General features: G+C 36.0%; 4 protein-coding genes and 1 non-coding gene across 10 annotated transcripts; 4 read left to right on the top strand and 1 right to left on the bottom strand.

Moving 5' to 3' along the window:
- The first annotated feature begins 3,060 nt into the window (after positions 1-3,060).
- LOC111808922 (cationic amino acid transporter 6, chloroplastic-like) lies at positions 3,061-7,401 on the top strand. Its single transcript, XM_023695169.1, has 5 exons — positions 3,061-3,614; positions 3,729-3,948; positions 4,039-4,387; positions 4,498-4,720; positions 6,436-7,401. Exons 1-5 carry the CDS (start codon positions 3,236-3,238, stop codon positions 6,987-6,989), a joined length of 1,725 nt encoding a protein of 574 aa, XP_023550937.1. The 5' UTR covers positions 3,061-3,235; the 3' UTR covers positions 6,990-7,401.
- A 4,429-nt stretch (positions 7,402-11,830) lies between these two features.
- Positions 11,831-11,931, bottom strand: LOC111809468. The gene has a single exon (XR_002817238.1). It is a non-coding gene; the product is annotated as a U6 spliceosomal RNA (small nuclear RNA).
- A 120-nt stretch (positions 11,932-12,051) lies between these two features.
- On the top strand, positions 12,052-14,758 carry LOC111808921 (pentatricopeptide repeat-containing protein At5g04780, mitochondrial). 3 transcript variants are annotated; one of them, XM_023695166.1, is made up of 2 exons: positions 12,052-12,603; positions 12,700-14,758. In XM_023695166.1, the coding sequence occupies exons 1-2, from the start codon at positions 12,393-12,395 to the stop codon at positions 14,271-14,273; spliced, it is 1,785 nt and encodes a 594-aa protein (XP_023550934.1). In that variant the 5' UTR covers positions 12,052-12,392; the 3' UTR covers positions 14,274-14,758. The 3 variants fall into 3 exon arrangements, with proteins under 3 accessions (XP_023550934.1, XP_023550936.1, XP_023550933.1); XM_023695168.1 differs by having other exon boundaries at positions 12,052-12,786; positions 12,886-14,758; XM_023695165.1 differs by having other exon boundaries at positions 12,052-14,477; positions 14,668-14,725.
- Positions 14,759-15,889: 1,131 nt separating this feature from the next.
- On the top strand, positions 15,890-17,308 carry LOC111808920 (40S ribosomal protein S17-3-like). The gene is made up of 2 exons (XM_023695164.1): positions 15,890-16,034; positions 16,653-17,308. The coding sequence occupies exon 2, from the start codon at positions 16,670-16,672 to the stop codon at positions 17,093-17,095; it is 426 nt and encodes a 141-aa protein (XP_023550932.1). The 5' UTR covers positions 15,890-16,034; positions 16,653-16,669; the 3' UTR covers positions 17,096-17,308.
- A 1,541-nt stretch (positions 17,309-18,849) lies between these two features.
- Positions 18,850-24,060, top strand: LOC111808919. Of its 4 annotated transcripts, XM_023695162.1 has the most exons (5): positions 18,850-19,208; positions 21,093-21,167; positions 21,948-22,042; positions 22,959-23,183; positions 23,428-24,060. In XM_023695162.1, exons 3-5 carry the CDS (start codon positions 22,016-22,018, stop codon positions 23,782-23,784), a joined length of 609 nt encoding a protein of 202 aa, XP_023550930.1. In that variant the 5' UTR covers positions 18,850-19,208; positions 21,093-21,167; positions 21,948-22,015; the 3' UTR covers positions 23,785-24,060. The 4 variants fall into 4 exon arrangements, 3 of the variants coding, with proteins under 3 accessions (XP_023550930.1, XP_023550929.1, XP_023550931.1); XM_023695161.1 differs by lacking the exons at positions 18,850-19,208; positions 21,093-21,167 and having other exon boundaries at positions 22,001-22,072; XR_002817154.1 differs by lacking the exons at positions 18,850-19,208; positions 21,093-21,167; positions 21,948-22,042 and adding an exon at positions 22,563-22,612.
- Positions 24,061-24,611: the final 551 nt, after the last annotated feature.

Genomic DNA, 24,611 nt, shown 5'->3' with positions numbered 1-24,611 from the left:
TAAATCATTTTTTATTTTAAATTTTAAATCATCGGAAAACTTAACTCAATCTAACCCAATTCAGATTGAGTTGGGTCGACACTTTTCGAGTTACTTGAGTTACCAATCAAACCTAATTCGAATTAGGTTGATTCGGGTTGCGGTTTTTTTTCGGTTTGCTTGGGTTACCAATCTAGCCGACACAAAATTTCATATTGGGTTGAGTCCGGTTGCAAAATCTTTTCGAATTGCTTAGTTACCAATCCAACCGACACAAAATTTCAGATTGGTCCAAAAGATTTCTCCAACCCAATTCATATACGCTTCTGTTTTATTGTTCTAAACTTTTTTTTTTTGGATCGGGTTGAGCTGAATTACGAACTGTTTTTAGTTTCTTGAGTTACTAATCCAACTGACCCAAAATTTCAGATTGGTTCAAACCATTTCTCTAACGGGTCGGTGTAGTTATATATATATATGTATTTTTTTTTCTGAAGATATAATATTTTAAGCCAAAAAAAAGAAAACAGGATTTCTGCATTAATTTTGGGCCAAAACGGACTCGAACCGCTGTCATGAGACAAATGTGAGGGGGAGAATTCTCCGTTACGGACTCCGTAATAAAAGTAAACATTTTTCTTGTGACTTGTGAACAAACTTCTTGTCAAATGACTAATCTACCCCTAAGCCGTTACCACAAGCAAACTGACAAAATTCCCATAAATACATATATAATATATATATTTTAATTGTTTTTGTCTGAAAGGGTGAAATGGTAATTAAGGGTTGGATGGAGTGAGAAANAAAGACATAAACGGTTGGGTTTGTCATGGGCAACACGCCTTGGACGAGCATGACCGTGACACANAAGAAGAAACTTGTATTGAAATCAAAATATAAAATAAAAAATGTAATTAAAAAATAAATAAGTCAAAACTCTTTCCATTTATTTATCATTTTTCTATAAACTAAATGGTCTTTTGAAAATTTAAATTTAAATTTTTTATTTTATAATTTGAACACAATTTTGTTTCTTTTTTTTTAATCAAACAATTTAATACTTATTTTTTATGGAAGAATTTATATATACCCGGTCCGTCACTGAGGACGCTTCTCCAGACTACAATTCAAACGCCGAGGACGCTCGATTCTCAAGCTGGGTTCTTCTCGATTCGCTCGCCGTTACTAAGAGAATCCTTGTAAGTGGTCCTCTTAGGTTGAATTAATATTGCGAGACTGTCATCAGTAGGGTAAAACTAGTAAGATGTGGTTCGAGAACGAACTAAGAAGGAAGCTGGAGGGCATGTGACTCTCGAGTAGAAACGACGTCTAAATGAAAACAATAATTAAAAAATTACGAGCTGTAAATTATTTTATTAATGGGTAAATAAAATGAATAATGCTTTATTGGGTAAAAAATGAACCTTTTGAAAAATTAATATAAAATAAGAGATAAAAACTTAGGAAATTTAACTTTATTTAAATACAGATAAAAACAAAAAAATTCAGATGGAAGACAATGCATGAACAGATTCCAAGTAACTTACCTTATAAATATACTTTATTAATATTTAATTATTTTAAATAAATAATTTTTTTATAGTATAATTTTAATTTTAATTTTATATTTTCCACTTGCTGTAATAAAAATGGTAATAAGTCATATTCTCATACATGTAATTAAATATTTTTATTTTCGATATAATTTCTATTTAATCTTTATAATTAATTTTAATTAATTTCTAAACCATTATAAAAATATTTTTAAGTGGACCACTTAAAAATATATTTTGCAAAGTAGTGACAAAAGTGTTCCATTTATATCCGACGTCATCTGAAACTCGTTTAGAAAAGTGTCGATTTAGTATCTTACTATATTCATTATTAAGACTAAAATGGGAAGGAAAAGACTGAACCAAACCCTCTCGAGAATATCCTAATTAGGTCATTTGAAGTATTCAGTGAAGAAAATGAGCCACGGTCAATATTTTTTGACAAATCGAAGAGGATGGTTGGGACGTGGGTTGGGTTAAGTAAGTTCAGGTTTCAGACTCGGGCGGAGACTTTACAAACCAAATGCTCTCGAGAAGATCCTAATCGGGTCATTTAAAGTATTCAGTGAAGAAAATGAGATACGGTCAATATTTTTCGACAAACCGAAGAAGACGGTTGGGATGTGGGTTGGATTAAGTAAGTTCAAGTTTCAAACTCGGACGGAGACTTCATGAACCAAACGCTCTCGAGAAGATCCTAATCAGGTGAAAAAAATGAGTCATGGTCAATATTTTTCGACAAACCTAAGAGGATGGTTGGGATGTGGGTTGGATTAAGTAAGTTCAAGTTTCAAACTTGGGCGGAGACTTCATGAACCAAATGCTCTCGAGAAGATCCTAAACAGGTCATTTAAAGTATTAGGTGAAAAAAATGAGTTACGGTCATTATTTTTCGACAGACCTAAGAGGATGGTCGGGATGTAGGTTGGATTAAGTAAATTTAGGTTTTAAACTCGGGGGGGGGNCCCTCTCGAGAAGATCCTAATCAGGTCATTTAAAGTATTCGGTGAAAAAAATGAGTTACAGTCAATATTTTTCGACAAACCTAAGAGGATGGTCGGGATGTAGGTTGGATTAAGTAAGTTCAGGTTTCAAATTCGGGCGGAGACTTCACGAACCAAACTCTCTTAAGAAGATCCTAATCAGGTCATTTAAAGTATTCGGTGAAATAAATGAGCTACGGTCAATATTTTTCGACAAACTGAAGAGGACGGTTGGGATGTGGGTTGGATTAAGTAAGTTCAGGTTTCAAACTCGGGCAGAGACTTCACGAACCAAGCCCTCTCGAGAAGATCTTAATTAGGTCATTTAAAGTATTAGGTGAAAAAAACGAGCTACAATAAGTATTTTTCCTGATGTAGGTTGGATTAAGTAAGTTCGGGTTTCAAACTTGGGCGGTCGTTTAAAAGGAGAAGCTTTAAATTCGATATTTGAGGGATCGAACCCGGGCTCAAGATGTCAAAGTTGCACCGAAAGAGACTAAAAAGGGAAGGGAATTTTAACCCTTGGAATTGAAAGGGATAAAATAAAAGGAATTTGAAAGCTAGAGAGAGAAAGGCTGAGCTGAGCTGAGTTTCGGGCGATTCGAACCGCGGCTTTAAATTCACCACCTCCAATACAAATCCCCATTTGTCAGTCCCACTCTCACTTTCTTCGCCATTTTAAGTCTTCTTCTCCGCACGCCTTTACACCTCCATTCCGCCATGGACGCCCATTCCTCTTCCTTTTCAAGCTTTTCCGCCTACCTACGAGCCCTCTCTCTGATCCCTTCCCGTCTTTCACGCCGGGCCTTCTCTGTCTCCACTTCCTTCGATGAAATGACCAGTACACGGTACACTTCCGGTGTCCACATGCAGAGGACTCTCCGCTGGTTCGACCTCGTCGGGTTTGGCCTTGGCGGGATGATCGGTGCTGGTGTCTTCGTCACTACGGGTCCGGCTACTCAGGAAGCCGGTCCCGCCATTGTTCTCTCTTACGCCATTGCTGGCCTCTGTGCGCTCTTATCGGCGTTCTGCTACACCGAGTTTGCTGTTGATATGCCTGTTGCCGGTGGTGCTTTCAGTTACCTCCGCGTCACATTCGGTGTGTTTTTTTTTTTTTTTTTATTCTCTCTCTCAGTTTCCCAATGCATACAGTCAATTTGTTGGTTTCCGTGATTCTTCTAACTCGGCGGATATTTTTGTTTTTTGTGCGCAGGGGAATTCGCTGCGTTTTTGACCGGTGCGAATCTGATAATGGACTATGTGATGTCCAACGCCGCCGTCGCGAGGAGTTTCACTCAATACCTAGGCGCCGCAATCGGTATCTCCTCCGCCAAATGGAAACTCCTCATCCCTGGACTCCCCAAGGGATTCGATCAAATCGATTTGGTCGCCGTCGCCGTTGTTCTAATCATCACAATCATCATCTGCTACAGGTCTGTAAGAAATCGAGAATCATGAATCGTGATTGAATTCGTTCTGAAATTAAATAGGGCTAGTTTTGTTTGTGGATTTCTGTTTTTCAGTACAAAACAGAGCTCGGTGTTGAACATGACGCTGACGGCAATACACATTCTATTCATAGCTTTCGTGATTGTATTCGGATTCTGTAAAGGCGATTGGAAGAACTTCTCAGAACCAGGCGATCCGAAGGACGAATCCGGATTCTTCCCTCACGGAGCGGCTGGCGTTTTTAAGGGCGCATCTCTGGTTTACCTCAGCTACATCGGCTACGACGCCGTATCGACGATGGCGGAGGAGGTTCGGAATCCGGCGAAGGATATCCCGATCGGCGTCTCCGGCTCCGTCGTGCTCGTCACCGTCCTCTACTGCCTAATGGCGGCTTCAATGATCAAGCTCCTTCCCTACGATATGGTACAGTAAAACACACACACACACAAATTCGTACGGCCTGATTTACAGTCAAAAGGAAACCGGTGTTGAATACATTGAATGAAATTTGTTTGTGTATGTGGTGGCTACAGATTCAGGCGGAGGCGCCGTTCGCGGCGGCGTTTGCGAGGTGGAAGTGGGTGTCGAACGTGATCGGCGGTGGAGCAAGCTTCGGCATATTGACGTCCCTGTTGGTGGCTATGATGGGACAGGCTCGATACATGTGCGTCATCGGACGGTCCAGAGTGGTCCCCGCCTGGTTCGCCGAGGTCCATCCCAAAACCTCCACTCCTCTCAACGCCTCCGCCTTTCTTGGTAATTTATTTTATTCCCTTATTCATTTATTTTTTCTTAACAATAAATGGGATAGAATTCTAACCCAACTTAGTTAAACACTTAACCCATTAAACGAGAGTATATGACTAAACCAATCGAACCATGCTCTAATCAACGAGCTTATTAATTATCAGTATATGTCATTAATTTCAATTGTTACATGCTGAACTATTGTTGAGCTAAGCTCGTAACAAATTTGGAGCTAACAATTTTATATATATGTTAATGTAAATTAATGTTTTAAGTTGAACAACTGTTGTTGAGGTGTTGCTTTGTTCGTATGTGTTCTTAATTCATCCGTTACATAGCTTTTTGATTAATGTAAAGAAATACTCTTAATAAGAGTTTGGGAAATGGATGTTGAAGGGGGCCTTGAGAATCTGCTGTTCCAAATGGGAGTGTTTGGATAGGGGGAAAAGAAATCTTTTGGGGCCATGGTTTTGGTGGAAGGAGAAGAAGACCCTTTTTCTGGCTCCCCCTTTATTTCCTCCTTGAAAAAAGTTTATTTGATTTATTATGATAATAATTTGAAAAGAAAAAGAGTGGGACCCCTCTAGTTATAGCATGACATCATTGGCAAAACCCCAAGATTGAGAGAGGAAGTAGTAGTATTAGTTTGTGATTCATAATGGTTTAGGGAATAAGATATTGTTAAGACTGTGGAGAGAGCTTAAGCTTTTATATGGGATAGGAACACTTTTGTCTTGACTTCACTCTCATTTTCTGTGTTTTCAAGAGAAAAGCAAAGGAATTTATATATAACACTTGGGGGTCCTGTTGTTTCAACCCCATAGAAAATGAAAGAAAGAGATTTCTTCAACTGTTTTTCTTGCACTTTTCTTGTGTTTGGTTCCAAAAGGAAGAAAAAAGAAGAACTATGTGGGTCCCTATCCTCACTTTCTTGCCTACATCTCTTAACTAGTGTTTAGCTTTCTTAATCCTTTCCACTTTTAACCATGGTTAACTTCCCGGGCATGTCCCTGCATTGCGTTGTGTTGTGTTGCGTCGAGTGCGTGTTGTTTAACTAGTGTTTAGCTTTCTTAATCCCTTCCACTTTTAACCATGGTAACTTCCCGGGGATGTCCCTACGTCGTGTTGTGTTGTGCTGTGTTGAGTTGGGTTGAGTGCGTGTAAATATGTGAGATCCTATATCAATTGGAGAGAGGAACGAGTGCTAGCTAGGATGCTGGACCTCGAAGTGGGAGAGAGATTGTGAGATCCCACATCGACTGGAGAGGGGAACGAAACATTGTTTATAAGGGTGTGGAAACCTCTCCCTAGCAGCATATGTGTTTTAAAAACCTTGAGGGAAAGCCTAAAAATGACAATATCTGCCCGCGGTGGACTTAGGCGGTTGTATAGTTTGTTTCCGTTTGATTTATGTTGTGCTTATCACAGGATGAGCGTTTCACATGTCTTGTTCTTGTGTTTTGTTTGTGTTCATCATATAGCTTGATCAACTGATGTAAATGGTAAGAGATGGTTGGTGTAGATTGGCCCAACTCAACTACCAGATAAATCTCTTAGGTTTGAGTCAGTTTTGAAAATGACCTATAAGCAATACCATATTTTGAAAGAATCATATCCTTCTATTAGTTTCTGAGATCACTTTATCTCTTTGCAATTATTGGGACTCTGCACAAATTGTTGTTTGTTTTGTGATGTTTTACATAAACTTTGTTGGTTTGATTCAGGGGTCTTCACAGCTGCAATCGCCCTTTTCGCTGACCTCGACGTTCTACTCAACTTCGTATGCATTGGTACACTCTTCGTCTTCTACATGGTTGCCAACGCTGTCATTTACCGACGTTACGTCGTGATAGGAAGCACAAATCCACGACCAACACTATCCTTCCTCTGCTCATTCTCACTCACTGCCATCATATTCACTCTCATATGGCACTTCGTAACACCAGGGAAGGCCAAAACCGCCTTACTCACCGTCACTGCTATCGTCGCCATCGCTATCTCACTAATCTTCCATTGTGTCACACCTCAAGCATGGAAGCCCCAACACTGGGGCGTTCCCTTAATGCCATGGATACCCTGTGCATCAATCTTCCTAAACATATTCTTGCTGGGGTCCCTCGACGGTACATCCTACATTCGATTCGTGTTCTTTTCAATCCTCACCATGCTTATATACGTGCTATACAGCGTCCATTCAAGCTCCGATGCAGAAGAAGACGGCTCCCTACGTGTAAAGAACGGGGAGATTCCGGAATTAGAAAACAGCTTGAAGGTATAGAAAATGTAGATGGATTTAAGTTTATGTGGGCAGTGTTTCTTTTTGTTTACACAAATTGAAACCAAGTTGTATGAAAGGTAAAAAGGAAAAGAATGAGGAAGTTTTGCAAAAGTGGAAATCAAAGCTGTAAATATAAAGGTTGGATTGTTTGTGGAGTCCCATTTGATGAATTGAGTATGAAAAAAGAAGCAGAAACCAAGCAAAGTGGGTGGGGGGAGGGAGTTTGTTTATACAATTGAGTATCCATCCACTGGCTTCACGTTGGTTGGGGACTTTTCACAAACACTAAGAAGGGTATGCCTATTTTTATGTAAAGGGAAGAAAGTGGACCCATTTCTTCTATTCTAATCTTTTCTTTCTCTTTTTGGTTAAATTATCATTTTTTTAGCAAATATAGCTTCAAAATTCATACTCTTTTTGATTTGGCCTATGATTTGGTCTAACATTATGAAAATGATCGTGTGTGAATATCGTTGAATTGTATTTGATTATATTGGATTTGAGGTAGGTGGAACGTAACTGTCCACCAAGCTCGACGTTAGCAGGGTTTTCCCTTCTGGGTTTCCTTTCAAGATTTTGAAACGTGTATGTTAAGGAGAGTTTTTCACACCCTTATAAAAATATTTCGTTCTCTTCTCCAACAGGATCTTACAATCCACCCCCTTTGGGGCCAACTTCCTCGCTAGTACACCGCTCGGTGTCCACCCTCCTTTGAAACCCAGTGTCATCGTTGACACATCACCCAGTAGTGTTTTGGCTCTAATACCATTTGTAACAGCTCAAACCCATCGCTACCAGATACTGTTATCTTTAGACTTTTCCTTCTCGGTTTCCCCTCGATACCATTTGTAACAGCTCAATTATCATTTATAACAGCCAGTAGTGTCTAGCTCTAATACCATTTGTAACAACTCAAACCCACAGCTACGGCTACCAAATACTGTTATCTTTAAACTTTTCCTTCTAGGTTTCCCCTCAAGGTTTTAAAATGCGTCTAACAAAGAAATTTTCACACGCTTATAAGAAATGCTTCGTTCCACTCTCCAACCAATATAGTATCTCACATCTTCACTCTTAGAAGCGTCAAGGTCATGTCATAAGAGATGCACGAGAATCATCTTATTTCGTTAAAAACAGTTAAGTCGTGTACAACCTAGTCCGAACACCTACCGATATTTCTAATAACAACATATACGATTCAAAACGAGGACGACTAAGGTCAAATTAAAAAACCCGACACTAATACCCAAAAAAAAAAAAAACAAAAACACAAAAGAAAACAAAGCATAATGGGACCATGATGTTGGTATCTTGTTTGGTTCCATATCCCATTTTAATCCTTTTTGTCTCTTGTCCTATTCAATATAATTTGCCTCCATTCCATTTCTTTCTTTTGTGCATCTAATCAAACCTTTCCCTTTCCCTTACCCACTCAAATATTTCCCTTTATTATTCTCACCTCCTCTCTTATCCCTTCCCAACCATAATTGGTCAAAATACCCTCAAAATCTTTCAATTTTAGCTTATAATCCACAAAATTCTTATTATATTCCCCGACCTCGACCTCGATCTCGAGCTCAGTTCTAAGATTCCATGTCTGTTCTACATCTTTTAAAATAATATTAGAACTCCGTGTCCTATTTCCTTCAAAGACGGATTCGAATAACGAGAAAAAAACATATATTATAATCGAATACTCAGTTGTTCGAGTTTTTATATTACGATTCTTTAGTATAAAGTTTCGATATTTTTTTTTCCCGCTTTATTCCATTATAAGAATTTCTCGGATTTTGTTCTAATTGAATCTTTTTTGACTTTATAATAAATAACTTTAGGTTTTGAAATTAATTTGAAGAAATTAATACTAATTTGAGGCTAATTAAATTCCAAACAACATCAAGTGGACTTCCACTCATGCCACGCCACCATTGGATTCCAAGTTATAGAATTAAATAAATAATAATTATCACTCAAATTATTTACATCATATCATGTCCTTTAATCATGAACGCTCGGGTAAGTTTCAGTTATGTCCCTCGACATTGAAAATTTTAACTTTTGCCCTTAATTTTTAAAAAAATTGTTAAAATAAGGTGGAAATTGACACGATGGCTAACGTGATATACAAATTATTTAGTGTACGGAACTTCGAATAAATTGATGAGTAAAAATTTATTTATTAATGATTTTTTTTTGGAGTAAATTTCAAAATTTAACAGTAAAAAAAAAACTTTAATACCACCGCTTAAAAAATACTATTGGTAATTATTTACAACATCATTCACACGGTAAGAATATTATTTTTGGGTATTTGAAAGCTTAAACGTATTTTTTTAAATAAATTTTAAAATTTACGAGCATTTAGAGGCACGGTCGAGCTTGGGATATATATATATATATATTTTTTTTTATCTAAGTTAAAAAATATAATAAATTAAAAATGGTAGAAAATTTTAAGAGTATGTACAAATAATTTACTGTGTACCAGTCAATTATGAGTAAAAATTTATTTATAAATGATCTTTTTGGAGTAAATTTCAAATTTTAACAGTAAAAAAAAAAAAAAAAAAAAAAAAAAAAAAAAAAAAAAAAAAAANATAATTATTTACAACATCATTCATATAAATTGAGACGGTAAGATTATTATTTTTGGGTAATTGAAAGTTTAAACGTATTTTTTAAAATAAATTTTAAAATTCACGAGCATTTAGAAGCATAGTCGAGCTTGAGATATATATTTTTTAATCTGAGTTAAAAAAATATATAATAAATTAAAAAGTATATACTTCCAGTAAATTGATGAGTAAAAATTTATTTATTAATAATTTTTTTTTGGAGTAAATTTCAAAATTTAAGTAAAAAAAAAAACTTTAATACCCCTTAAAAAATATTATTGGGTAATTATTTACGATATCATTCACGTAAATTGATACCGTCCGTCTTCATTCAATACTTTTTTTTGGGTAATTGAAAGTTTAAACGGATTTTTTTAAATAAAATTTAAAATTCACGAGCAATTTAGAGGCACAGTCGAACTCGGGATATTTTTTTTTATCTGAGTTAAAAAAAACATAATAAATTAAAAAGGGTAGAAATTTTTAACCACAATAGGTTAATATTTTAAAAAAAATTATTTAATTGTCTTTTCATTAAGTGCTAATGACACCAAAATCTCCAATAAGGTTTTATCAAATCCATTTAAAGAAATGAAAATTAGTAACGTGTAAAAGACTAATTAGTCCTTTTTTTCCTTTTAATTTAGTCTTTTCTAAGTACCTTTTATCGTCATTTTGTCTCTTGATTAAGAGATAAATAAGATTAAATTTGTGATTAATATTATTATTATTTTATTTTTTTGCATAAAAATAAAATATTTAAAAAAGTAAAGTAAAAAAGAGATACCATTTCTATTGCTTTCACTTTGTTTTTAGTGATTTAGGGAAGAAAAGGCTACCAATAACCTTTCCTTTTAGCACGCCTTTTCCCGCCTTTATTAGCTTCACCTCTCGTATGATGTTACATTATCGTTATCCAATGAATTGACATTCCGAATTTTATAATTATTAATATAATATTTTTCAACCGTTAATGTACCTTAAATTAAGTTTAATTTCTCGAATCTTGTCGCTATTATTTTATTAGGTAAAAGTTATGATTTTGACGTTAAAAAAGGAATACAAGGAAATTCAAAATAACGGGAGTTATTGGTATTTTTATACCAGAGAAATCTAGGTTTGATTAACTCAAGTTAGGTCGGGTTGAGACATTTTTAAAATTTTTTCAACCTAACCCAGGATCCAAATTTGCTCCAACTCATACTCATGAATAGTCTCATTTACTTGAACTTAACGAGCCCAAATAAGATGATAATCTAACTCAAATGGTTCGAGTTAGGTTGCATGGTTCAGGTTTTTTAGAACACCGAGGCTTTTAAACACTATAGGTGGCCCGACCCTTTTCTCGATGGATCAAAGTGGGATGTCAACGTCAAAAAAAAAAAAAAAAAAAAACCCAATCAATCGACTTTGATTTCTTAATTAAAAAAAATAAATAAAAAATAAATAAAAAAAAGTACAATGCTAGAAAGTGAAGAAATTATTTAAAAGAAGATGAGGATACCAAAATGATGAGAGGAAGAGGAAAGAAGAAGGATTTGGATATTTCTTATTTTGGGTATTTTTTTAATAAAATAATTAATTAAATTTTATTGGTGATTTGATCCTTTCACAAAATCAAACCCCAACTTGCAAAGCATATATCTAAAGGCATTGTGTGGAAGTGGGATATGAGAGAATAATATATATATATATATATATATATATATTATTACGAATGTGAAGCTCGAGACTCCGAGATTTAGCTGATATTAAGATATTGGTCGGGTTTGGCTGATATAAAAATGAGAGTGAATTTTTGTCTGTCTCGTGTTTTAATCTCCATAGTTACAAAATTTTCTATTTATTTATTTTTAAATATATATATTAGAAAGGGTTAAATATTTTAATAAATTTAATAATATTTTATAAAGAAAAAATATAATATAATGTTCGAGATTATAACGTGGGCTGAGATTATAATATAGAGCACCAACTCGAGTTAAATTGATATTTTTAATTTTATAATGGTTAAAATTTATTGGAGAATATGCTTTTAATAATTTAAAATTAATTCTTCAGAATCTCAAATTTATTGTTGAACATATGTTTTAAAAAAACATGTTTGCAAGAGCACAAACCTATTAATAGATATTGTCTGCTGTTAGTATTGTCGTTATCCACATGAGATCTCACGATCCACTCTTCTTGAGATTTAGCGTCCTTGCTGGCACACCACCGAATGTCTAGTTCGGATATCATTTTTCGATTTGTGCGTGTCATTCTTGCGCAAAAGCCATACTAATCTTTTCTGTATCGTTCTAGTTCATGATTTTGTTTGATACCATTTTTTGGTTCGGAATCAAAACTTGTAAACCTACCAAAATCTTGAAGTTCTATATCATTGACCGAAAGAAGGTAACAACTTGTAGTGTCGAAGTATTGATTCCAATGCTCATTTGAGTTCCAGATTTGATTCGATAAGCAAAATATTTGCCTTTTTTCATTATTAATTTGGTGTCAACAAATGTACGTATATAAGATCGAACATTTAATCTTAGGGTGGATAATGCTATAGCGAATCTTCTTATCAAGATTTTGATGTTGAATTTGACGAAGATTTAAATAAAACGAAAATTTGAAGTGGGGTTCTAAATGATCCATTAATCAGCCGGAAGAGAAAGTACCGATCCGATCCAATCCAAAACCCTAAAATCAAACGGTCGATTCTTGGAATAGTCCGCATCTTTTTTTTAAATTCAAAGTAGAAAGTATTATAATCTCTTTCGATGTTCTTCGGTACAATTTGATGGGATTTCTCCATGTTTGCCATTTTGCGACAAATTCAGGAAAGATCTTTCAGTTTCTTAGTCTTCGTGTTTGCATTAATCGTTTTTTTGCATCATCTTCATGCATTATTGAATGTGAAAAAGGAACTACAGAGGATTTCTGTCGTACCCATGTGTCTTATGTGCTGGAGCTACTGAAATTATGTGCAAAAAGACGGCTGTTCTTGCAAGGTAAGGCTTGCCATGCCCGAATTCTGCTAATGGGGTTACAAGCAGAGACTTTAACGTCGAATATTCTCATCAACATGTACTCAAAATGTGGTTCAGTTGATGTTGCACGCCAAGTGTTCGATGAAATGCCCAGCCGAAGTTTGGTGTCGTGGAGCACCATGATTGGGTCGCTGACTCAAAATGGTGAGGAAAATGAGGCTCTTGGTCTTTTACTACAGATGCAAAGAGAAGGAACCCCTTTTAGTGAATTCACCATTTCGAGTGTCCTTTGCGCCTGTGCAGCTAAATGTGCTCTTTCTGAATGCCAGCTGCTTCATGCCTTTGCTGTTAAGGCTGCAATGAATCTGAACGTTTTTGTTGCTACTGCGTTGCTTGATGTTTATGCAAAATGTGGTTTGATGAACGATGCGGCTAATGTTTTTGAGTCCATGTCTGAGAGGAGTGTTGTCACATGGAGTTCAATGGCGGCAGGGTATGTGCAAAATGCGATGTACGAGGAAGCTTTGGCGTTGTTTCGTAAAGCATGGGAAACTGGGTTGAAACACGACCAGTTTTTAATGTCATCTGTGATTTGTGCTTGTGCTGGATTGGCAGCTATGATTGAAGGGAACCAGGTGAATGCTTTGCTATCTAAATCTGGTTTTTGTTCAAATATCTTTGTTGCTTCATCTCTTATTGATATGTATGCAAAATGCGGTGGCATTGAAGAAGCTTATAAAGTATTTCGAGATGTCGAAGATAGAAATGTTGTTTTGTGGAATGCTATGATATCTGGCTTGTCTCGACACGCTCGATCACTCGAGGTGATGATTTTATTTGAGAAAATGCAGCAAATTGGCTTGAATCCAAATGATGTTACTTTTGTTTCTGTGTTGTCTGCTTGTGGTCATATGGGTTTGGTTGAAAAGGGACAGAAATATTTTGATCTGATGATAAAAGAGTATCATTTGGCACCAAATGTCTACCATTATTCTTGTATGGTAGACGCTCTTAGTCGAGCAGGGCGGACTTCTGATGCTTACGATTTGATCTGTAAAATGCCCTTTAGAGCCTCTGCTTCTATGTGGGGTTCCCTTTTGGCTTCTTGTAGGACTCATGGGAATCTTGAACTTGCTGAGGTTGCTGCTAAGAATCTGTTCGACATCGAACCACACAATGCAGGGAACTATTTGTTGCTGTCGAACATGTATGCAGCGAACGGTAAGTGGGACGAAGTTGCCAAGGCGAGGAAGCTCCTTAAAGAAAGTGATGTGAAGAAAGAGAGGGGAAAGAGTTGGATTGAGATTAAGAACGAGGTTCACTCGTTTATGGTCGGAGAGCGGAATCATCCTAAGATAGCTGAAATTTACTCGAAATTGAATGAGTTAATAGAAGAGTTACAGAAGCTTGGTTACCAGGTGGAGACTCAGCATGATCTTCATCAAGTAGAAGAGAGTAGAAAACAAGAACTTTTGAGGCACCACAGCGAGAAGCTTGCTTTTACTATGGGATTATTGTTTTTACCTCCCAATGCACCTCTTAGGATCATGAAAAACCTTAGAATCTGTGGAGACTGCCACTCTTTTATGAAGCTTGTCTCGAAACTTGTTCGTCGGGATGTCGTAGTTAGGGACACCAACCGATTCCACCATTTTACGAATGGCCATTGTTCTTGTGGGGATTTTTGGTGATTAGTATATAGTATCAGGACCATGGCATGAGCTTGTTAAGATGTTAGTTTTCGGAGTCGAGTTCTTAGAGCACCGAACACTATGCTTCCGAGTTCCAACCGTGCGGCCAAAATTTCTTCTTATCATTCAACACTAATCTTTGAACTACTGCAGGATTGTTGATCAGCTGGGCAGGTGGGGATAGCTCCAAAAAGAACTTTTCCAGTTAAGTTAATCACATTTTGTAGTTGATTAGTTAGTTCCGAAGATATCGTGATCTAAAGTAAGTCATGTTACGTCACGCATCAAAGGTTGGGCAGGCGCGGAATTTATTATTTTGAGGGAGATGTTTTTAGTGATGCTTTCTTGTCATGATGTTGCTGATTCATAAGTTATGCAATTGATTTGTTGCTAGATTCTATTACTGCGAGATCCTACGTTGGTTGAGGAGGAGAATGAAACATTCTTTATAAGGGTGTGGATACCTCTCCTTAGTAGACGCGTTTTAAAAACCTTGAAAGGAAGCCCAAAAAGAACAATATCTGCTAACGATGGGCTTGGACGGTTACAAATAGTATTAGAGCTAGACACCGAGCGATGTGCCAGCGAGGAGGCTGAGTCCCTTCGGGGGTGGATACGAGACAATGCGCAAGCAAGGACACTGAGCTTCAAGTGCATTTTCCATAACTCACCTGCTTCTTTGTTTACTTTTGAGGAGTGGACCTATGTGGCTAAGTCAGGGAATGATTTAGATACAGCTTGTTACGGATATCAAACCTTTACATATAACTACGATGATACGATATTGTCTACTTTTGTCATAAGGTTTCTTGACTCAAAAAGGTATCATACTAGTTAAGCTACTGCCTCTCGCTTGTACACTCACTATCTTCTCTTCTCTGACATTTAGCCTAGAAATTGATGCATCCTTTTGTTATCTCTCACGACCCTATCACTAGAAAATTGGAAGGAGACCTTCACATTTGTTTCGGAGGGTGGGTATATCCTGACTGTACTATCATTATGCCTTTGCAATCTTACTTGATTTAACTCTATTTGTGACATTTTCTTTCCCCTTTTTTTGACGATCCTCAGACTGGAGTAAAGAAGCGAGCATTCACGTGCACGTTAACTTTGATAAACATTGGTTTAGTGCAAGATTCGGTGTGTACTTCCCATTTACGTATAGGCACCCAACATGGAATTTTGGTCACAATTCCAACTAGTTTAATCTCTATCTTTGATCGGCAAATTTTCTTATAATAATTCTTAAAATATAAAAAAAAAAAAATAATAATAAAAAAAGATTTATGAGAATTGTTTAAATTTAAATAAAAAATGACACCCTCATTATAATTTAGAGTATAATTTTATGAAATAAAAAGTTTAATACTCAAAACTTATTCTTAATAAGGTAAAATTTGAAATGCTTAATTTCTTAATTCGATAAATTAAAAAATTATACACCCGTGTGATATATATATATATGTATGTATGTATGTATGTATATCGTAGGTAAAGAAGGAAGAAAAAGATAACCAATCGTTAACCGTTAGATGGAAATCAGAGGTTTATGATTGACGTGGCAGAATCTGAATGAATGAATAGAAAAAACTGTATACAAAAAGCCACATAGAATCATTCCTCAGCTGGCAAGAAACCCTAAAGTAGCCCTTCACTTATATCTCCCTCTTTCGCATTAGGGTTTCTCTCAAGTCGCGGCAGCAGCAGAACCTCGCTCTCTTTCTGGTGCTCGTCCTTACTCTTTCGTCCTCCTTCCAGGTTAGTTCTTCTATCTCAGGTTTCTTATTTATCTTTTCGATCTGTCGTGTTATGCAATTGTTTGTTCCTTTTTAATGTTGAGTTTTTCATTTATCGAGTTTGTTGGATTCATGCCTTCTGTTTTGGAGAATTGAATCGGTAATGGATTGATTCTGCCTTTGCTTTTGTATAGTTATGGAAAATTTGATGAGAAGTTTTTTAATCTGTTTCGTGGTTGATGAGAAAGAGAAGTCTTTGTCGCCTCTTTAAGCTTTTGGGCTGTTTTTGAGGTTATATGTTGTTTGTGATGATCAATGTCTCATAAACTTATAGCTATCTGGTGTTGACTGTTCAATTTTTAAAAATGTAGGTTAGAAGATATATATGTAGCTATATGAACATTCTCTGTTTTAGTTTATCTGTGTGATTCTCAAGTTTTTCTTCCAAGTGTAGGATTGAAGTATATTTGGGTTTTTACTTGAATGACTATACAGGGTGAATGTTTTGTTGTAATGTATGGAAAAACACCTTTTTTATATACCTAGATTACTGAGATATTTATCTATGAGTTCCTGTAATACTGTTGTATGTCCTGATTGTGAAGTAATGTGATACAGATTTTCTTTTTATGTTTCTCAGGTAAAGTTTGGTAGAAGATGGGTCGTGTTCGCACCAAGACTGTGAAGAAATCTTCACGCCAGGTGATTGAGAGGTATTACTCTAAAATGACACTGGATTTCCACACAAACAAGAAGATCTTGGAAGAGGTTGCCATCATCCCCTCAAAAAGGCTACGAAACAAGATTGCTGGTTTCTCAACCCACTTGATGAAGAGAATTCAGAAGGGTCCAGTCAGGGGCATCTCATTGAAGTTGCAAGAAGAAGAGCGCGAACGCCGTATGGACTTCGTGCCAGACGAATCAGCCATTAAGATTAACGAAATCAAGGTTGACAAGGAGACACTTGATATGCTTGCTGCTTTTGGCATGTCAGACATTCCTGGACTTGTGGAGGTTGAGCCACAGGCTATGAATCTGCCCCAAGCTTTCGGTAGGGGTGCAGGTGGCCCAAGGAGATACTAAGGTAATTGAGATCACGCAACAGGTTTTGGGAATTAGAAGTTTTTTGTTATTCAATATCATAAGACCATGGACGTTCTTGTTGCTAGTTATTTTCAGATTGGTCCTTATTTTTGGTTCTTGTCTTTTTAGTTTTGATTTTGAATGGATGATAATTTTGTTTCATGTATTGGAGATCTATGAGTAAAAGTTTTTGCCATTAGTCAGATTTCACCACTGCCATTCTCGCTCATTTAGTGCAGCTTCCCGATGAATTTGCTCTTTTCTGAGGCATTTCTTTTGATCAATCATGTGGGGTGCTGTTTAATCTTCAGTTATAAGGTTTCGAATCCCCCTTCGATTTATCGTATGAACATGCAAAGTTACTACCTTGTGGTATTTTGATTTATGATTGAAACTTTAGATTTGGTTTTACGTTCTGTCGTTGAATTTTGGTTCGGGTTAAACTTTCGGGTTGCATCTATTATTAATGGGTCATTATATTTTAAAACACAGAAGGGGGGGACACCCATCTAATATAAGTTATGTGATTCTATTATGTTCTGCTTGACATGACTTTGCACAACACCAACGAGGTGCGTCTAGCTAAAGAACGACTAGGATTTCCCGACTAGAATTGTGCATCAATTGATCTTAAAATTGAAATCAGAGGCAAATAATAATAATAAACATTGAGAAATAAGAATGAAACTTTGGTAAAGAACCCATTGCTATCTCGGTTGTGCCATAAGAGACTATAGAGAAGTCGGAATAGGAATGCACTCATTTTAGGGTGGGCTTACTACTTGGATGCTTTCAGCAACTATTTCCTCTGCACTTAGTTGCCCAACATTTATCATGAGTGCGATAAGTGGTACACCAGAGGTGTATACTTCCCGATCCTCACAATGCTCTAATGCTCACACTGAATATGGATTGAACTGTCTCACGACGTTTTAAACTCAGCTCATATATTTGCTTTAATGGGCAAACAACCCAACTCTTGGAGCATACTATAGCTCTAGATGGCAAAGAGTTGACATTGAAGTGCCAAACCTTGCCGTTGATCTGTTGATGTGAGCTCTTGAGGAAGATTAGTCTGTTATCCCTAAAGTAACTTTTATCCGTTGAGTGACAATCCTTCCATTGGCAATTGTGGCAAGTTAAAGGGTAGGCAATCAATCAGAGTGCTAGTAGGGACACTCGAGATCAAGGAAAGCAGCCTCAATTCCTTTGCTACGAATGTCGTTTTTTTAAATTTCGAGAATTAAATAAACATAATCTTAATTCTCATACAACTCTTTTTTTTCTTTTCGAAAAAGATGGTCAATCTTCAAATCAAAATTATTACATTTTAATTAAAAAAAGAAAAAAACTGAATTGGTTCGATATAAAACTAAAAACTTAATTGCGTCGGTAAAGTACATTAAAATTGAATATAATCATATTTTTATTCACGTCAAATGCACTAGATTTACAATTCGAACTTCAATTTCATTAAATAATAAAGACATGGACATTGTCTATCATCACCAGAAACGACAAAATCTTTGGTTTACGATATGTTTTGCATGAAAAGTATATTAATAGTTATTGAATTTATACTCTTAATTATATCTTTCAATGAAGTATACTAAGTTTGGTTCACTTTGAAGAAAAAAAAAAGGATGAATCTCTACTTTTGTATTATATTTATTTGGCACGAGAAATATGGCCATAAATATAAATGGAACATTTATGCTTACAAGAAGGAAAATAGTGGCATTCCCTCTTCTCGATTTTGTTAGTGAAATCAGAAATTTCTGAATCCCAATTTGGGGTTTTCGACGAAACGGGTGTTTCGCGGCAATCTCATCTCCATCCATTTTGCTCATCAAATGATCTTCAATCGCTATATCTTGAAGATATGTTCGAGAAAACGAGAATGGAAGTGGAGAAAGGGAAGAAAAGGAAGATTCGGGTTGTCTTTAATTCCAATTTCCGCAAAAGGATTGGCGATTTTTCTACCAATGATATGACTATTAGAGTTTTGGATCATCGCCGTTTATGGCTTCTCGATGGCGGTCAAGTTGGCTAGGAGGGGAGGGCGCTGGTTAATCGGCGATCGGTTGATTGAGTCTTGTAGGTGATTGGGAAGGTACTGTCCCTTTAAAGCATTGTTTCTTTTTATCATGAGTGCGGTAGTGTTTAAATTGTGGAGTTCTGTTTTGATGTTGCTGAACTTGTTGGTGAGAGATATGAACTCAAGAAATCATGGGGGAAGGATTATATTTAGAATTGGACTACTGGATTCATGGTTCATATTGGATTAAAGCTTTGATTACTGGCATTTAGTGAGATATCATTGCTGGTTTTATTGTTCATGAGAGCTGCTAGAATATTAGAGACCCGTCTTTTAGATTTTTAACTTTGGTTGTAGCTCCAGGGGAAGGCTAAGAGGTGGATACCTCGGGTCTTTGATTGTGTAATCTTTGTTGGAAATTGATATGGATGTTTAAATTTCCTGCTGTGAGATCTAAAAGCTAGAAAGAAAGATATAATGCAACTTCTGCATGTGCATAAGAAAGTTAAAGATCAATAAATTTGTATTGATACCGGTGAAATAGGATCTTTCATCGGACTTTCGAGGGTAAATATTGACCTTTTGTTTCCAATTGATATCGTTCTTCGATGAAGACGTGTGAGGAAGATATTGTAATGTCATGAGTATCATTACTGGTTTTAGTACAGAGAGTAAGCATAAGAAGTAAATAAAGGCTTGAAACAATTTATGTAGAAGGTGAATTAATAATATTCAAGATTATTTAACCTTCATTCGAGTTTACTCTTGTCAAGTCGTATGTAATGGAGATATAAGGGATGGTGCTTATGATCCTTAGCCATAGACATTTCATAATTATTTAAGGGATTCTAGATAAACAAGTTATATACAGCTTCTACCATGTGACTTTCATCCTTTTCATATTCAGCGCTTCTTTCACTTACTTAATGATACCACTGCTTAAGAGTCGAGAAACTTCAAGTTATAGAATCCTCGAGTATTGAAGTTAGTTGCTGCTGGGTTCACCTTTTAGGTAAAATTTACTATTATGGGATTCAGTTTTAAAGCCTTGTTGAAAAACAAATGTAAAGTATAAACTTGATGTTGCATACCATCACTGTTTTCGTGTTAACGTACTTGTGATTCATAGAGGATATCATGACGCGTGGGCGATTGAGTATAGAATGACCCAGCTACCGGTTAGTTTCCAAATTTTGATGTTTCATATGGATTATATACATCACCCAGCTACTACTTTGTTTTCCCCGAATAAGAAAATATAGAACTTGTCCCTTCATGATTATTTTTTGGTATGAAGGATAGTATGGAGTATTTGATTTGTATTATCAGAACTTTTACTGATTACCCACCATAGTGATTGGAAGTTGGATTATGAACCAGGTTAATATTTATTCTAAAATAAAGTTATTCAGGCTAATTACCAGATGAACGAAGATCTAAATTTGGTTACTCTTACACTTGTGACTTTAATCGACTTTGGGCATTTGATCTATTTAGGTTTGAGTTTGAAACCATGGAATCAATTATGGGATGGCCTAGTAGTAACTGCAACAGGTTACAGAAGTTAAGAACTTTGGGGACAATAGGTTCAAACTTATGGCGATCTTCCTAGGATGTTAAAAGTTCTTCGAGTTTCCTAATAGCTACTTATTGTAGTGTAGATGCTCTCTCCCAAGTCCTTAGCCTAGGAAATTTATCCCTTCTAAGTGGTTGTTCTAAACTAGCTTAAGTTTATATTAGTTCTTAATGCTGCCTTGTGGGGTAATACTGAAAACAATCATGGCGGGTAATATTTAGGAAATACGAACGGGATTTTCTGTAACCTCTTAGAACATATGGATGTCTTCATTTTTGTAGTGGCCATGATTGTTGATCTTCTTATTGTTATCACTGCCAAGGTTTTTTAATCAGTTTCTATTCATTCTTGGTGATTTGTTATTGTTTGTTTTGTTTTTAAAGAATTGAACCAGGGATTATGCCTCAGATATTATGCAGCTGAAAAGGAAAAACCTAGATGAGGAACTACTCTTCTTGGTAATAATCTAATCTCTACTGTTTTGTTCTTCAAGAGGTTAAGTAGCATTTACCACTTGAGGACAAATCTATTAATTGTTTTCTACCAAACAATAATGACACCAGATTGGATCCTATATTTGCACCAAAGGAATCACTTCTTTTTTGTATATAATTCAAATGGCGCAACGGTTACTAAAATATTCATGCCATTAACCTTGAGGATTTCATTGAAGTACTAAATTACAGAGTTTGTTGAAACACTTTCCTTAAAATGGCTTTTTTATACCTTTACTTTCTTTCATCAGTCTTCTCCTCCCTTGGGTTTTACCTTGAATATCTAACTACTATACTGTAATTGTTGGTCAATAAATTCCCAAGAATCATATATTTGGCAACATGACTTTTAGTTGGACCATTTTAAACTCCTATTGATAAATAGTTTAATTTCGATTTAGTATTTTTTTTGTTTGTTTACATTTGATACCCATTGAATTAGAAGCAAACTAGTAAATAGAACTCTCGATTGTTTATGCTTACTACAACTTGTGATCTCTTGCTTTCTTGTTCAAGTTGTGGATATTAATCGAACCTTAATGCCCTTGCCAGAACTTTAGACACTACGAAGCCTTTGTTTAATATTGTGCATTGAAATTTAGGATCTACACCCCTTTGTTGCTTTGTGTCATGGTCATGCGATTGTGACACTATGTGTAACAGCCTAAGCCCATCGCTAGCAGATATTGTCCGTTTTAGCCTATTATGTATTGTCGTCAGCCTCACGATTTTTACGTTTGCTAGGGAGAGGTGTCCACGCCCTTGTAAGGAATGCTTTGTTCCCCTCTCCAACCAATGTGGGATCTCACACTATGCATACAAATTCATACAAATTCTTGGTAAGGAAATTTCCTTCTCAAGTGGAACAAGTAAATGCTCTTGCTAATCTTTTGAAATACATACCATATCATATAGACTGTAGAGTTGTTTCTTCTCATCATATTGGCATCACTGTGATTGTTTCTATGCCTTTTATTTTACTATTGAGTATTTAAGTTTTATATAGGCAACATCTATATTACGTATTGCTATCATTGTTTTGAAATTTAATTTATTGTTTTAACGCTTTCTTTTTTAGCATCTCGGCTTCGAGAAAAACTTAAATGATAGCTTCTTTTCTTGGTAATCAATTTCGTCTGTTTAGGAATGCTCTTAAAGAGGCTAATTTCCATCTACTTGTACAACTCAAGAGTCTTTAATTTAAGTAATTAAAATCACCCTAGTGGTAATGGTAACAGATATTCCAACTTTTGCATTTTAGAAATTGCTATTATCACTTTATTTTCCAACATTGTAACGCTTACTAAATATCGACGTGACTATCCACGCTGGTTAGCATTTTATAATTAATTGTGCAGACTTTGTTTAACACTTACCTAAGGACAGCTTAACCGTGTGATTTCCTTGCGGTTCGCTTTCGTCTCCATCATTTAAGAACTTGACAAATTTTCCAAAAAGGATACTCTACTTGCTTTTATTTATTTTTACGAAACCATATATGTGGCATACAGATTGCATCCATGTATGCCTGTACCGATATGCGTCTATGCATTAATTTTACAATTATTTTTTCTGTTTTTATTTTTAAAGTTGCACAATCATGCATTTGAAATTGATTCAATTAATTAGCACTAGATGAGACCTTACCTGATGAATCAGTTCACTGAAAAACCTCACTCCTTTTGTATAAATGGAGGGAATTTGTAGAAACCATTTCTCACATCTCTTATTTCTGGTATGGGCTCAAAACCTCAGGAAACCACTCAATATCTGGAGAGTTCTGGTGATGCAAAGGATTGTGCTGGTGGTGGTGACCTAGAGAGCCTCTGTAGCCCTGAGGAGTTCTCCTCGAGCGTCGATCAACTCAATCAAAACTTTAACAAATCTCTCGTTCTTAAAAGTTCGTCCTCTCGTTCATCCCCAATTGAAGTAAAAGATAGTTCTAAGCTGAGTATGAAGCAATCAGAAGTTACTGATAAGGTATAATTCTTCTCCCAACTTGTAAATACCATAATCTGTGTTGGATTTTTTCCTTAAATGGTTTTGGCAGTCTTGTTTTGATCTTGTTATTTTCCCTTACCAGGAAGATTATGATCTCTCTCCTTTCCTCAAATGAATATTTTAGCCTATTAAGTAAAAATGTACACAAAATCTACTCATATTTAGGTGAATCCTAATATATTTCCTATTTCTTGTGTGGTGATTCTGGAAAAATTTCTAAAAGAAGGAAACCAAAAGAAGGTATGCTGCGGGAATGGGAACGACTGGTAATGAAAATTATGCCTGTTTGGATCTCAAACTGTCGCCTCCAGGGGTCTACTTAAGGGGTAAATCATCGAATGAATCGAAATCGTCATCCCCAAAATCTCAAGACTCATGCGTATCTGCAGAGGTCGAGTCAAATGTAAACTTGGAGAATAACCTTGAAGTTGAAGGTTCGCCCTTAATTGTGATGGGATGTACTTTTTGCCTGCTTTATGTGATGGTGACAGATGATGATCCCAGATGCCCTATATGCAAAAATTCTGGCTTGCTCGACATTTTCCGTGGAAATCAGCCGAAGAGATCGAGAAAAAACTAGTTCCCTTTCAAGGAGTGTGTAGAGTATGCTCTTGAACTGATGCACCCTCTGCCTTTCTTTTCTTAGTGTCTGTCTTCCTTGTTGCTGCTGCTGCTGCTGGTGCATGCACTTGGGGAGTAAGCATAGCATCTTCAATAAAGAACATGGTTTATGTTTCCTTTTGGTCTTTAGTTTGGCTGTCTTTGCCCTTGTTTTGAGAAGGCCATTTCATAAGGATAAGGTCTTCAAACAGGTCTTTATATAACATATTAAGTTACTGTGACTCTGTTCTACAAATTTTTCTTGTTCTTTTTCCTTTTCTCTCCATTACTGTGCATGTATCGGAGGTCGGGAGGTCGGTATGGCAGGGGACGACAAATCCCTTTTCCCCGACTTTAAATCCCGGGGGCTCTGACCCAGAAATCGCCATAGGAACTCGTTAACCAGAAAGAATTCAGCGGTTTCAACTTTTTACCATATTTTGCTGCTTTCTTTCACCAAATAATGCCTTGTTTTAGGGAATTCTACTTTTCAATTTCTGGTTTTTCTTTCTTTATTTTCCTTTCAAGGGATATATATGATTACTAAGAACCAGTAATGTGGGCAGTTTCTTGCAGGAGTTATTATTTATTAATTTAATTTCTGGGTATTGGATATTTTGCAGCAAAATTTGAAGTAAATGCACTCTTAAGGAGAGTGAAGAGGCTGCCAAATACATGAAAAATGAATTTATGATTATCAGCTTAATAACTAATCATATAACATTAAGCCAATGTTTTACTATTGTTTATTGCATAATTACAACTTAATTGGTTATTAATTATTATAATTTAGTATTCAATATTTAT

Source organism: Cucurbita pepo, chromosome LG13 (assembly GCF_002806865.2).
Source record: "Cucurbita pepo subsp. pepo cultivar mu-cu-16 chromosome LG13, ASM280686v2, whole genome shotgun sequence".
Lineage (NCBI taxonomy): Eukaryota > Viridiplantae > Streptophyta > Magnoliopsida > Cucurbitales > Cucurbitaceae > Cucurbita > Cucurbita pepo.
This window is presented reverse-complemented; position numbering and strand designations above follow the sequence as displayed.

Coding starts and splice junctions, on each gene's coding strand:
- LOC111808922 (XM_023695169.1), top strand. CDS start 3,236: ATGGACGCCCATTCCTCTTCCTTTTCAAGCTTTTCCGCCTACCTACGA. Junction 4,388..4,497: donor AGCTCCTTCCCTACGATATG/GTACAGTAAAAC, acceptor TGGTGGCTACAG/ATTCAGGCGGAGGCGCCGTT. Junction 4,721..6,435: donor CAACGCCTCCGCCTTTCTTG/GTAATTTATTTT, acceptor GGTTTGATTCAG/GGGTCTTCACAGCTGCAATC.
- LOC111808921 (XM_023695165.1), top strand. CDS start 12,393: ATGGGATTTCTCCATGTTTGCCATTTTGCGACAAATTCAGGAAAGATC.
- LOC111808920 (XM_023695164.1), top strand. CDS start 16,670: ATGGGTCGTGTTCGCACCAAGACTGTGAAGAAATCTTCACGCCAGGTG.
- LOC111808919 (XM_023695161.1), top strand. CDS start 22,016: ATGCATACAAATTCATACAAATTCTTGGTAAGGAAATTTCCTTCTCAA. Junction 22,073..22,958: donor TTCCTTCTCAAGTGGAACAA/GTAAATGCTCTT, acceptor TCAAAACCTCAG/GAAACCACTCAATATCTGGA. Junction 23,184..23,427: donor AATCAGAAGTTACTGATAAG/GTATAATTCTTC, acceptor AATTTCTAAAAG/AAGGAAACCAAAAGAAGGTA.